The sequence below is a fragment of the Passer montanus genome, unplaced genomic scaffold (genome assembly GCF_014805655.1).
Source record: "Passer montanus isolate IOZ18808 unplaced genomic scaffold, ASM1480565v1 scaffold41, whole genome shotgun sequence".
NCBI lineage: Eukaryota > Metazoa > Chordata > Aves > Passeriformes > Passeridae > Passer > Passer montanus.
The window spans coordinates 2,627,763-2,640,949 of record NW_024368930.1 but is presented as its reverse complement, the minus strand read 5'-3'; the positions used below and the strand labels follow the sequence as shown (position 1 = coordinate 2,640,949).

General features: G+C 38.4%; 1 protein-coding gene across 1 annotated transcript; it reads right to left on the bottom strand.

Annotated features, from left to right (window-relative positions):
- Window positions 1-1,285: 1,285 nt before the first annotated feature.
- On the bottom strand, window positions 1,286-12,344 carry SPO11 (SPO11 initiator of meiotic double stranded breaks). The gene is made up of 13 exons (XM_039719370.1): window positions 12,247-12,344; window positions 10,047-10,160; window positions 7,615-7,703; window positions 6,944-7,010; window positions 6,630-6,738; window positions 5,956-6,042; window positions 4,601-4,637; window positions 4,268-4,377; window positions 3,283-3,382; window positions 2,743-2,780; window positions 2,023-2,099; window positions 1,717-1,828; window positions 1,286-1,405 (listed from the first exon to the last, which is right to left on the bottom strand). Exons 1-13 carry the CDS (start codon window positions 12,342-12,344, stop codon window positions 1,286-1,288), a joined length of 1,158 nt encoding a protein of 385 aa, XP_039575304.1.
- Between the last annotated feature and the right edge of the window lie 843 nt (window positions 12,345-13,187).

The following is a 13,187-nucleotide window of genomic DNA, read 5'->3' as shown; positions in this document are numbered from 1 at the left end:
CGGGGCCGCGGCTGCGCCCTGCGTGGGCCCCGCCCCAGCGGAAGGTGAATCCCTTTCATTTTTTGCAGAACTTTGGGGTTTTTGGGGATGTCCCCGAGCTGCAGGTGACCTGACCCCCACCCTGAGGTACAGCGGCCGCTGCACCAGCCCTGTAAGGACATTCTCTGTCATTCCCTGGGGTTGCAGTGCCTGCTGGGACTCGGGCGGGGCCGCGGCTGCGCCCTGCGTGGGCCCCGCCCCAGCGGAAGGTGAATCCCTTTCATTTTTTGCAGAACTTTGGGGTTTTTGGGGATGTTCCCGAGCCGCAGGAGACCTGACCCCACCCTGAGGTACAGCGGCCGCTGCACCAGCCCTGTAAGGACATTCTCTGTCATTCCCTGGGGTTGCAGTGCCTGCTGGGACTCTGCCACCGCACTGTGGATAAAAAGGACCTTTCATTCAAGTTTAATGCTGGTGGGACAGCCGTAAAAAAACCCCAAATAAATAAATCTACTGAAAATATCGTCTGTAAGATCCATGCTGCTGGCTGTGGAGACCAATTTTGGAGGCATTTTCTATGCAGTCAGTCTGACTCCGTCACATAAAAATTAATGTACAGTTTAATCACCACAGTTTTCTGCTTCTCTTTACTGCTTTACAGACATCAAAATAAATAAAATGAGCAATGGATTCTGTTATGATGTGCATTATTAACAGCATTGTTTATTAAATTCTTAATCAGTAACATCTATTTATTTGTTCATTGAAAACAAATACTAATTTGATTGCTGAAGTTTTATAGCTGTTGAGATATGCAGTAATCAGGAATTATTTCTGGCTTTTAAGTCCGATTTTACAGTAAACACAAAACCTAAAATAATTTCCAAAAAGAGGCACATATAATAAATTCTTAAGCGAGTCTTTCACTCCCTTCAACTACAAAAAGCTTGGTACAGCATCATGCAGTGCTTTAAGACAGAAGGCAAAACCATTCCTGGATACATTTTTGAACTTCACATTTTTCTGGCCAGAAAGAGCATATTTCATTATCTCTTCTATGTGTACTCTTGCATATGGCACTTTTTCACAGCAGAAACCACAGAATGGAAGTAGCAGTAGTCTGCAAAAATCATAATTACTCTTATGGTTTGAACAAAGGAAGAGAGAAGATTATACTCTAGGTACAGAGATAAAGAAACTGAACAAGAAACTGACAGATACTCCTTTGTCTCTGCACTTCTTTTTTTCTTAAGGGCAGTCAAATTAAATCAATATGTAGGAAAACATTTGATTTGCAGAGCAGCATTCACAGCCATCCACCAAACTGCAGTTTGTTTGGTAAATAGACTCTGGACAGGTAATCTGACGAGACAGAAGTTAAAACTTGAATTTCAGCCTTCAGTTTAGATGCTGCCATAATTTCCAGCTAAAAGAGGAAAAAAAAAGAGGAAAAATTAATGTGTGTAGAAAGTTAAGTAAGAAAATTCCATCCACTCATTGTATGTGCAAAGTGGTTCAGAGAGACATTCCAGGTTTTTGTAGAAAGTTAAGTAAGAAAATTCCATCCACTGTGCATGCAGAGCTGCAAAGTGGTTCAGAGAGACATTCCAGGCTTCCTCAACCTTGTCTTCTTTTAGGGCTACAAAACCTGGCTGGTTCTGCTGTCCTAGGAGCTTGTCAGAGACAGGATCTGTCCTGTGGGGAGGAAGAAATAGAAAACAGTAGGTTTATACAAACCTCTTTTTTCCACAGTGGCTGACAAGCAATGTAAGGTCTCTTCTGAATACTTGCTAATTTATTTTCATCTTGCTTTGTAAATGGAATCAAGGCATCTTTGCATATGTTTAATCTGGAAAGAAAATAAAATTCTTACATTTTCTCACACACTTAAAAACATATTTGTTCCTCTTATTTCCTTATATAAAGCCAAAAAAAAATGCATGGAAAGAGTAATGGGTTTAAATGGATTTTTGTGTAGTAAAATTGCATTTCCTGTCTGTGAAGGAGAAGGATACTTCTTTTTCTTCTGAGGAAATAACTCACCTCTCAAGATCAGATGGAAGGAGACCAAGCCACTTGACAGAGGGAACAGTGAGGTGATGGGCCTCAAAGGACATTGACTGGAATGAGAAAGGTCAGCTGTAACATTCAGGGATCTGTGGTTTAACTTGATGTTCTTTTTCCATTTCTCTCCTGAACAGTTCACCCATCCTGCCCTCTGCCTCACCCATACCTGCCTGCCTTCCATGTAGTGTGTCCATGCCTTTTCTGTAGCCATGTAACATAATGCTTGTTCCTCTTTACTTTTTCCATAATGTTCCACACTAACACAAGTATCCCTAAGCAAATTCTCAGTCCAGAATAAAATCTTTACCAATATAACATTATTTTGTGGAGAATCACCCATCTCACAATTAAGTTCTCCTGCTCCCAAGGTCCCTCCAGCCTTCATTCCTCTTCTAAGGCAGAAACAAATCTAAATGGTGAACCATTTTCTGTTTGGGTTGTCTGAAATCTGCCTGTGCAGCAGAGAAAAACTGAAATATGGTTAAATGAAACACCTGGCATTACTATCCAGTTTCTTTTTGTTGCAGGAAGAAGCTGTTTCTGCAGACACACAAGGCCTAAAAATCACCTCTTTGTGTTGAATCAAAATGGTAAAAGGCAGCACCCATTCTGACAAAGGCTGTAGCATTTCATGCATTCCAGCTTCCAGGCTGGGCAATAAAACAAGGTATTTGAAGAGGAAAAAAATATACTCACCACAGATCCGTATTTGTAGACACACATTATTTCTACACCTGGGTTGCAGAATAGCAAAAGTCAAGTGTCTGTTTGTCTGCACAATGGGCATGTTTAAGGAGACTATTTAAAAATAAGTTTCATGGCACAACAGTTATGGCTTTATGATTAGTGAGCTTTTTATGGTTTACATATATTTTTAGATTATGTCAAAACAATCAGAATCTCGCATGTGACTTTCATGTAGTTAAATGTTTCACATTATCTGTGTGCAGTCAATTCAAACCCAAGGATAATCAGCTCTTTTACACATTGTCCAACATCTCTTATTAAAAGTGTCTTTCTTTATTCTGTGTAATTCAAATCTCTTAATACTATTTATTTGAGCAGCTGTTTCTCACTTTGCAGTATCTCCCTAATTTCAGGTGGGATCAGTGTAGATACATCACCTTCTGATTGTGTTGGATTTCTGAGCTCTCAGAACCTTCCCATAAGAGTGAGAAAGGACATCCTAAACAAATTTTTTTTTCTTTTTATGCCTTTGAGCCTCTACACATTTACCATGTGGATCTGCATCCATAAGGGTGAAAATAGGAATTTGAAAAGAATCCCACAGCTTCCTGACCAAAAGTCGTGTATTAAGATCTGGTATGCCTCTTCCCTAAAGAAATAAAAGAAAAGCAGACAGTTTTATATTAACTGAAACAACATCTGGTTACATATGTGTTTATATTTGCCATTTAAAAGCAAGCAAACAAACAAAATGCTGGCAGAAACATTTCTCCAGCAGCTGTTGTGCAGGGAAAGTTCTATGCTCGTACTTTGGCTTTGTGCAGAGGGAGGGCCAGGCTGGGAGCAGCTGGGCAGGTGTTCTGGATTATGGGCACTGCAGGAGCATCAGACATTCCTCTGTTCAAGGAGTTAATTTATGAGGTCTGGGGGTTCATACATAGATGTAGCCTGCTGTCTGCAAAGGCTGGTGTAAGAAGGCCACTTTTTTATCTTAAACTAATGTTTATGGCACTAATGGAGCACTACAAAACAAGTTCTTGCTATGACTGACTGAAGCTGGACCATTTGTGGCATAGCATAGTAGAAATGCTTATCTCTCTTAGGAATGGTGAAATGTTTTTTCCTCATTGTATGCATATTTCGTTTACACATTCCTGTTCATTCCCCTGGCTCCATAGCTCTTTCAGTACAGTCCAAAATCAACCAATTCTGTTTCATTTGGGTTTACAAAACCTCAGGTCCTGAAGGACAAAAGGTCACTGAACAGCTGAGCCTTTCTGAGACTGAGCAGCAACTTTGCAGCAGCACAGGAAGCTGATAAGCTACCAAGCTCTAAGGAGATGTTTGGAGGAAATAAGCCTTTAGGGCATGTATTTCATATTTCTATGAGGATAATTAAATTTTAAATATTATTGTTAAATATGTTTCATATTAATTTTATTATGGCTTTTTGCCCAAGTTAGAGCAGCTCTACAATGGTAAAGTATTCCTTAAATTAGGTGTAGCTGGAGGATATGAAATACAAGGTGCATACCGTGATCATGATACATGGGGACACCTTACTGAAGAAATCATCATCCAGGAGTCTCTGGAAAGTTGCATCTTTTTCTACAATTAATATAAATTTGGCATGTGAGGTTAAATCTTTTGTGTTAAGGCCAGCTGCGTGTAAAATGATCCGTCACACCAATCAATTAAAACTAGCAGCTCTAAAATACCTGTTCTGGAGCCAAGAGCAGTGATCATGACTCAATTCCAGAGCCAACAAGGAAAGCAAAAATTACCAGAACGCTGTTTAACTTGGAATATTTCTTGTTTTTACTTTCTTTTTTTCCGTCTATGATTAGAGTTCTTGCTCAAAGGATACTTTTAATTCCTTGAACATTAGATGGCACAGTGACTGCCTAAAACAACAAAAATGAGATTAATCATTTTAAATAGAGAAAATGATATATTTTAAAATAACAACATTAGGTAATGAAGGACACAATTTCATCATGAAACCACCATTCCTCCTCTATGTGATCTATATAAGATCATTTCTACCATTTTCACCTCTTTACAAGTGTATTCAACCATTTATATTGTCACTATTGTGTAGTGGTCTATGAGTCCTCCTGTCATAACAAGATGCTTTTCAAAAGTATTTGTGCCACTGTTGCAGAAAATTGTTCATCCTATGGGCATGATGGAGGTAATAATACCCTGATTAATATTTATCTGTCTTAACCAGGAAAAAAAGTCTGCTTGGTGTGAAGATTGCAAATTTAATACAGGCTTAAAACACTTAAACATTCTTTTTTTGTAAGACCATTAAATTCATTCTTTTACTGGCCTCTAAACTGATTTTATGAGTGTTTTTGAGCAAAAATTTGAAGACATGGTGATGTTTACTTTACATCTTCAGTTAGGATTTGCTGAATCTGGCAAGCATATGGATGAGAAAACAGGAACTGGGGGAAGAACTTGGTCAAAGAGAATGTATATATGGAAGTGTGTGGTCTGTTTTAACTCCTGACTGTAAATCACCCCCAGTGCCAGGGTGGAACAACTCAGCAAATAAAAATATGGAGAGCAGTAACAGGGGAGTTAATGCTTACAAACAAGTGTAATGGGCAGCTAAGGTTACCCTTCAGTTTTGAAATGACCAACTAAGGCTTACAATGAACACATTTTTGAGAAAATTGTGACAATAATCAGCAAATCTGAGTTTTATTTCTGCTTTCATTCTCTGCACTGTTGTAGAAAATCTTTCAGGACTAGGCCAGTTGAATCTCCTCCCATTAAACCAATTTTTATTGTTTTCTCTCTCTGCCAGAATTCAATCTGCTGTGACAGAAATGCTCTATGTTCAGAATGCCCAGGATTCTTTGCTTCAAGAGCACTCATTTGACAGAACACTGTAATATAAAATCTAAGATATGTAATATATACACCTTCCTCTGCAAGGATCCCATGGCAGAAGGTAGTGCTAAAAACCATATCCAAATATTTATTCCTGGTCAGTCTAGCTCAGAATTACAATACAGAGTCTAAGCTCCAGAATTACAGTACAGTTAAGCAATATTTTCATCTGCTTTATTCACTCAGGTTGTAATGCCTCAATTTGTCCCAAGCAGAGGTTTGTGTAATAAATGTACACTGTAACCTGAGCTACAAGGAGTGCAGGTTATCTTGTACAGGCAGATGCTGTGGGTTGTAGTTGTGGTTTATAATACATACTGTTGCACTGCAGGTACAATTCACTTTTGTACCATCTTCCTCAGTGTAACTTAAATTACCAGCAACAAAACCTTTAGTTGTAGACAGCTGGGAAAAATAAAAGTTGTACAGAGTAAATGGGAAGTTACTATATTGTACAGACAAAGCAAGAAATCTCTGAAAATAATTCCCACTGGTACAGAGCAGTGATTCACTGCCATCAGCCTTTTAAACACTAAGCAATGTTCTGTCCTCATGGACATAAGGACTTACAAGAAATAATTTTAGGTATGAAGGAAGGCTTGCAAGATATGAGTCAATTTGACAGGTAGTTACATTTCTGATGTACTTTAAGTTTTCATTTAACCCCCAAATTATCAATTCATGTGAGTAGAAACTAAACAGATGTCTTGCACTCTGAAGTTTAAGCACTGCCTTCTCTAAATCATAACAAAAGCTCCTGTGATTTTAGCTGGCAGTTGGTCCCAAACCCTTTGGAAAAGCAGACTCTATGAATTTTCTGTGAAGAAAAAAACCTTTTGAATGCCACAATAAACTATAACTAGATTTCATTAGCACCAATAAGACTTTTTATTTTAACTATTTAATTCTAGCTGGCAACCTTTTGTGATGTTTCCCCTTGCAGTAATAAGATTTGGAAATGATGACAAAAATATTGACAAGAAGCCACTTACTACATGTAGACTTCTCCGAGGTATCTTAAGCATGCAAGAAATGTCATTGATTATTTGGTCCACAACACTCTGGCTTCCAAACAGTAGAGTATCTGAATAATATATATCTCTATCAAGACAAAATATTGTATTTGTAATTATAAACATGAAATAGCTGCAGGCTCATAGAATTTTATAAATAACAGGGTTAAACAGATAAACCTAAAGCATTCTGTGTACAGGAATCCTGCAGGTTTGTATCCTACAGGCTGATTTTCACAAAAACATACTTAAAACACAGCTTTATTTGAAATTGCAGAAATTGACTCTGTTACCTTTTAGTGGCATAAGTGTTGCTCTGGACCATCTTATAGATCATTGATAATATTTTGAGCATCAAAGCTGAAAAAAATACATTTTACGAAATATTCTATTTTCAGAAATGTGTATACAATAATTGGTCTTTATATAAGATCATATTTGTGTCCCATAAAAAAAAAGTTTGAAATGTACTGTGAAAATACAGAGAGATTGTACTATTCAATAGACTCATTAATTTCTAGCATAATGAGAAAAAATATGAGGGGGTTAAGTGAGGGAATGTATGCACTAATGTCCAGGCCAAGAAATGAAATGACTGAGTTAGAAAAAGAAATGAGCTTATTGTCTGTATTCCAAGATTCCTTTCTAGCCAGCTTTTTGAAGAAGGGTGATGTTTTTACATTAATACTCATTGAATAAGACTTTAGTTGATATCCATTAAGGGAGGGGAGAAACTCTAAGAAAATTGTATTAATTTCACTGTCACTCACTATAATTTAATAGAGGAGAAGAAAAAAGAAAAGCTGAAAGGCTGATGATAGTATCAGCTTATATCAGCCACACACTTCCAAACTGTAGTGCATAATATTTTAATTTTTGGATGTGTTTTAGGAAGTTGGGAACTAAGGGGAAAAAAAAAAAGAAAAGCCCAGAAACTCCACTTGGGACTTTTTTTTTAACTTACCAAATCTTCTTGCTGATTGAGGGCAGTCACTTCTTATTTGTTTTGTAGTACAACCTGGTATCATCTGTAGACCTACAGAATCTTTAAATCTGACGTAATGCAAACAAACACAATAAACTGCAAACTCCCTGAGTACAGGTGAATTATTCTCTGCAAGGTAACTCAGACTCAGAAACCCCTTTCCTACCATCAAACAGAGCAGTGCTATTTTCAGACTCAGCACAGAAACCATCAGCTTGGGTGGGCTTGGGGTGGCCAAAGGAAAAAGGCAGCAAAGAGTTTCTCAGGAAGATGCTTCAAGACTGAATTCAAGTATAAAGCAGATAAGTTTCCAGACAGAAATAGAAGGAAATAATTTTATGCATGTTTAGAAATGTTACTATATCAGCATCAGTCATTACTTAGTATGAAAACAAAGGAAGAAATGAATCATTATTAAAATAAAAATCATCTGACACAAGTGGGTTCCTGATGTAGACTGTATGAAAATCTGTTACTATTTCAGAATACAATAATACTATCTAGATTATGCCCTTGGATTATTATCAGGATAATTTAATTGTATTCTAGGTGTTGGAAACAAAAAGGGGGTTTAGCCTAAAGGAGCTCCAGTATTTCATGCTTCACCATTTCACATCTGAAGGTGCACATTTCACTGAAAAATCAGTTATTTTCTTAAGGACACTCCATTATTTTACTTTAAAGTAATTCAGTGCTCTATGATCCTGCCTTTAAAGCATTCTTTTTCATTTCAGGATTTTGCATGTCGATTTAAAAAGTGCTGGTGGTTTAATGGCTATAATTTTATCCCCTAACCACATCATGTTTCCAAATCCTTTTGTGCAAGGTTTTGCTCCGTGTGTCCTTTGGGTGGCAGAGCGCACACGCTGCACAAGCCCACAGGGACAGCCCGTGTAGCATCTGCCTGACAGCTTTAAAGTAACTTTATTGCCTTTGTGTTGCAACATTTTAAAGTTATTTGTGCTTTTCTCTTGCCTGTTCCCGACATTGTAACTGAACAGGAGGAAAACTGTATTCAAGTTTACCCTGAATTACTCTTAGGTTAAACCTGGATCATTCCCATTCTTCCCAGGACTGTGCTTATTCCAGCTGGGTAGTTTTCTGTAAAATATCTGAGATTACACTTCTCCACCAGAAATAATAGTTCTGCTCTTTTTGATGTGATTGATGACTCTTATTTTTAACATACTGTGATCTTAACTCGTTTTAATTTGAACATTTTCCCCCATATGTGTTCAGATGGTAACTAACAGCTCACATTTGTTTTTCTAGCATGGAATGCCATTTCCCCAAAGACTGCCAAAAATTGCAAAACTTTGTAAGAGTATTTTAATTTTACAGACATCTGAGTGAAACATTTTTGTCAAACTATCAAGACACAAACCATTAAATTCCCTGGAACCTACAAGCTTTTCAGTTAACTGATTACCTTCAGGCCTCTCAGGTTTTTTGATTGGCAGAAGTTTATTGTTCTCATTAAATGAGTATTCCACCAGAGTGTTACGCCTGGAAAGTTTGCTGTGCTTCCTCAACCTTAAGTGTCTGTAATGTGTCCATGTACAACAAGCACCTCTGCAATCTTATCAAGCTGAATATCCTTTAACCCACTGATGTCCAAAGCTCTTACAAGGCCAGAGACAGATTTGTGTCTTTATTCTTTTGCTAATGTATTGTAGAAATCAGCTCTTTTCTCAGGTTTGATGATTTTCAGTTTAAATGAACTCCTTGGAAAAACACTGTTGCACAAGCAACTTCTAGAAATGACAGAATGTGCTATAAAGGAGGACAGGTTTATTTTCTCTGATCCTGTCTAGGTCAGCTGGCAGAAAATCTGAAATTTAGATAATATTCTGGAAACTTGGTTCACTTTATTTTGCTGGTAGTGAACTTAGCACACTGGTAAGACACACAGCTGGGAGAGGTGAGATGCATCTTCTCTGAAGAATAAAAGGATGTGTTTATCTCTATCATTTTGAGAAATATGATACCATGAGGAAAAGCAGAGGAAAAGAAAGTAGGGAGCACTCAAAGCGTTTGAAGAACAGAATTGCCAGTAATTTCTTCCAGCCTAAACCAGGTTTTTTCACTCCAACACAATCTATCATTTCTGGTTTCTACTGCTTCCAGACAAGGATTGTTTATAGGACCTCCCTTTCCTTTCCAACCCCTATTACAGTAGTTTTACATTTCCCTTTGTGCTGTGGTCTGCTATTACTTAATACATGATGATGCCTGTTCAGAGTGGTTACTAAGCATTACTTTTTATTTGTCCATTACTTTTTGCAATTATTTCTTGATTCTAATGCTTATAGAATGATTATGTATGATTAACTTTTTTGGAAGTTACATAAATTCATATTCATGGCATTTGTATTAATAGAAGGCAGGACTTTTAAATATTTACTACTTACTCTATGTTCCTCCAGTCTGTTCTGTTAGCCACTGTGAGAACAGGTGCTTTTCTTTGGGCCAGGCTTTGAAGTACACCTTGGATAACATTTTCTATTGCTTCAAGAACCTCAGAACTGAAACAAAGAAAATTAACAACACAGATCATATGATAAAATCTAGTTCTACTTTTAGTTTTATCAAATTTCCCCACCCTTTCAAAAATCATGTAAGCCAAAACTGCTTACAGCATACTTAAGGTTCAGAAATGTGGAGAAACACTTTCATTTTTTAATTGTGTTTTGCTCAGTTTCCCTAATACCTTTGCCTTTCCCTTGCAAATGCATGAATAGAGGACACAATGTAAAGTATATTTCTGTTCAATCCTGTAACCATCAAATTTTTCACCAACTGAACTTCTAGACCAACTGGCTGGTTTGTGACTAATGATTAATGTTTTACTATAAATGAGGTAATATTGGCTTTGGCCATGATTTTGGCAAAGTTGTTTTTAAATGCTATAAATTTAAAAAGTGTTCAGGACTACAAATACTTCCTGTTGTACCATTGCACATTAACCTTTTGATCTGCTGCCCTGGACTAACTGCTAAGGATTTTAATTACATGAAGGCTCAGTCTCAACAGACACACCATGGAAAGAATCAAATCTGTATCTTTCACCTAAAAAGACAAAGCAGCCTTGCAGCAGATCCCTTACAGTAAAACTCCAGGCTGGTTTGAGTGTTATGACAGATGCTTTTTATTTTCATAAGCAATCTGACTCCAGCGTTTCAGCTGCCCTTAAAATTACAAGTGTACTCTGCACTATCCTGAGTCTAGGTAGGAATTAAAGAACTCATGGAACTTATTTTAGCTCAAAGTTTTATCAGCTTTATCAATTCTGTCATTAAGTAATATACAGAGAAAAGATGAGTCAATACCAGTGCATGCCACACAAAATGAATTATCTCAAATCAGCATGAATGATTTTTAAAATTAAGCAGAGTCTCCTCAAACAATAATGAGCTGTCATTAAAGCTCCTTCTATCAGCTGAATGTGTTTCTTCCATTTTATAGCTCAGCTTTCATGCTCCCTCCACATTGATGAAACTAGATTATAATTTTTTAGAGCAGAGCAATTTAAATTTCCAGAAGAACAAAAATTATTGTTGAAGGCAACAAAAATCTGTATGGGCAGATGAGTGAAAGAACAGATAGGTAGGAATTCCAAATCCTGTCATTACTTTGATACTCATAAACATTTTACTTATCCACTTCATTCTGTCCACTGTAACTATCTTAATATTCCAGATGTATTTCAGAGTTTGCTGCAGAATTTGCAAGTCCAGGTTTATGTTCCAATCCCAAGGTTCCCTTTTGCTAGCCAACAGAAATTGGAAATGTAATATGTAAAATGCAAAATAGGAGGAAGAGGACAGGAAGTTTCCGTGTACCCCCTGCTGCTATTCTGTCTCTTTTTGCAGAGATTATCTGAATTTTAATAAGCAAGTATGTGACACTGGCCAAGTATGCCTACTTAAAATTCACTGTGGTTTAGTTAACAATGACATCTGAGCAGAGAAAGGGAAGGTGCTGCACAGCTCACAGGGTTTGCCTGATCATTTCTAACAGATTGCAGCAGAGTGGACACTTGTTTCTGTATAGAAGGAGAACAGATCTTCAACATAAACAGCACAAAATATTAATGTTATGGCACCTTTAGCAAGCCAAAAAGATACACAAAAGAAACAGTTACAAATGAAAATCTGCAGTGTAAGAAACTAACACACTCCAAAAGAAACTAACACACTCCAAAACTTAGGCCTGTGTATCGCTGAAGTCATGAGCCAGAGACCAAGAAACCTCTAAATAATAATGTTAATATTATCCTTTTATTTTTAAAATACCTTCATGATACTCCCAGACTGTTCTAGCTGCTGAAGCTGATGTACTGTGTGCAGAAAGACTCTTTAAAAATTGACAAGGGTTTTTTGTTGGCATAATTCAGTATGCTCATTTTGTCACAGTTTTCTGTATTTCTGTAGCCACAGGCTTTTTGGAGAGGTCTGAGGGAATGAAGATGCTGTTTGCAATCCAAGACCCCATTTGTTTTTGTATTGGATTATGTTTCTGATTCAGCATGAGCATTGGTGCAATAGTGTCCTACCTACTTAAGCATTACCACAGAAAGAGAGTGGAGGTGCTATTTTTTGCAGTTTTTACCTGGGGACCTGGCTCTCCTGACCAGACAGACTTGTTTCCCTGAAGCTGGCCTTGTTCCCAGCTGGAGTTTCAGTGGGACACAGACCATGCTCCTCCATTAAAGCTGGTGCAGGTCAGTCCAGCTTCTCTGGATGGGGAAGAAGCCCTGTTAAAAAGAGACAAAAAGAGGTTATCACAGAAATCACAAAAAGGAAATCACACAAATGGCCTTTCTGCTTGCTGGATGTAGAACACATGACCTGAGCTCAAACCACAGATCATAGAGAAAAGGCAGAAATTTGCTGTAGAAACCAAAGTCAAGGTTTTCCCACCCCTTGACTGACCAGCTTAGGGCTTCTCCCTCCCTTTATAAAGAGCAGGAGCTGGCACACCCTCTCCTGACCACCTGAGGGCTTTTTCCACCCAACCGGTCTGACTGAGGGCTTTTCCTGACCAACTTAGAGCTTCTCCCACCCTTCCAGACCAACCAAGGCCTTTTCCTTCTCTTCCCGACCAACCAAGGGATTCTCCCACTCTTCTGCATTGACCAAGGACTTTTCCTGCCATTCGAGAATAACCAAGGGCTGGTTTTGGCCTTTCTGACTGACTGAGGGTTTCTCCTACCCTGATTGACCAGCTGAAGGCTTTTCCTACTCTGATTGACCAGCTGAGGCTTTTCCCACCCTTCCTGCCCAACTGAGGGCTTTTCCGATCCTGACTGACCAACTGAGGGCTTTTCCGACCCTGACTGGCCAGCTGAGAGATTTTCCCACTCTTCCTAACCTACCAATGGTTTTCCCCACCCTTCCAGACCTGCCAAGGCCTTTCCCTGCTCTCCTGGCTGGCCAAGGTGGCTCGGGCTGGCTTGGATTCCTGAGGGCTTTTCCCGCCCTTTTCTGACTGACAGGCGGTGGCCCCGCCCACCCCGCTGGGCCATGGCCGGCGCTGGACGCTGCCCTCAG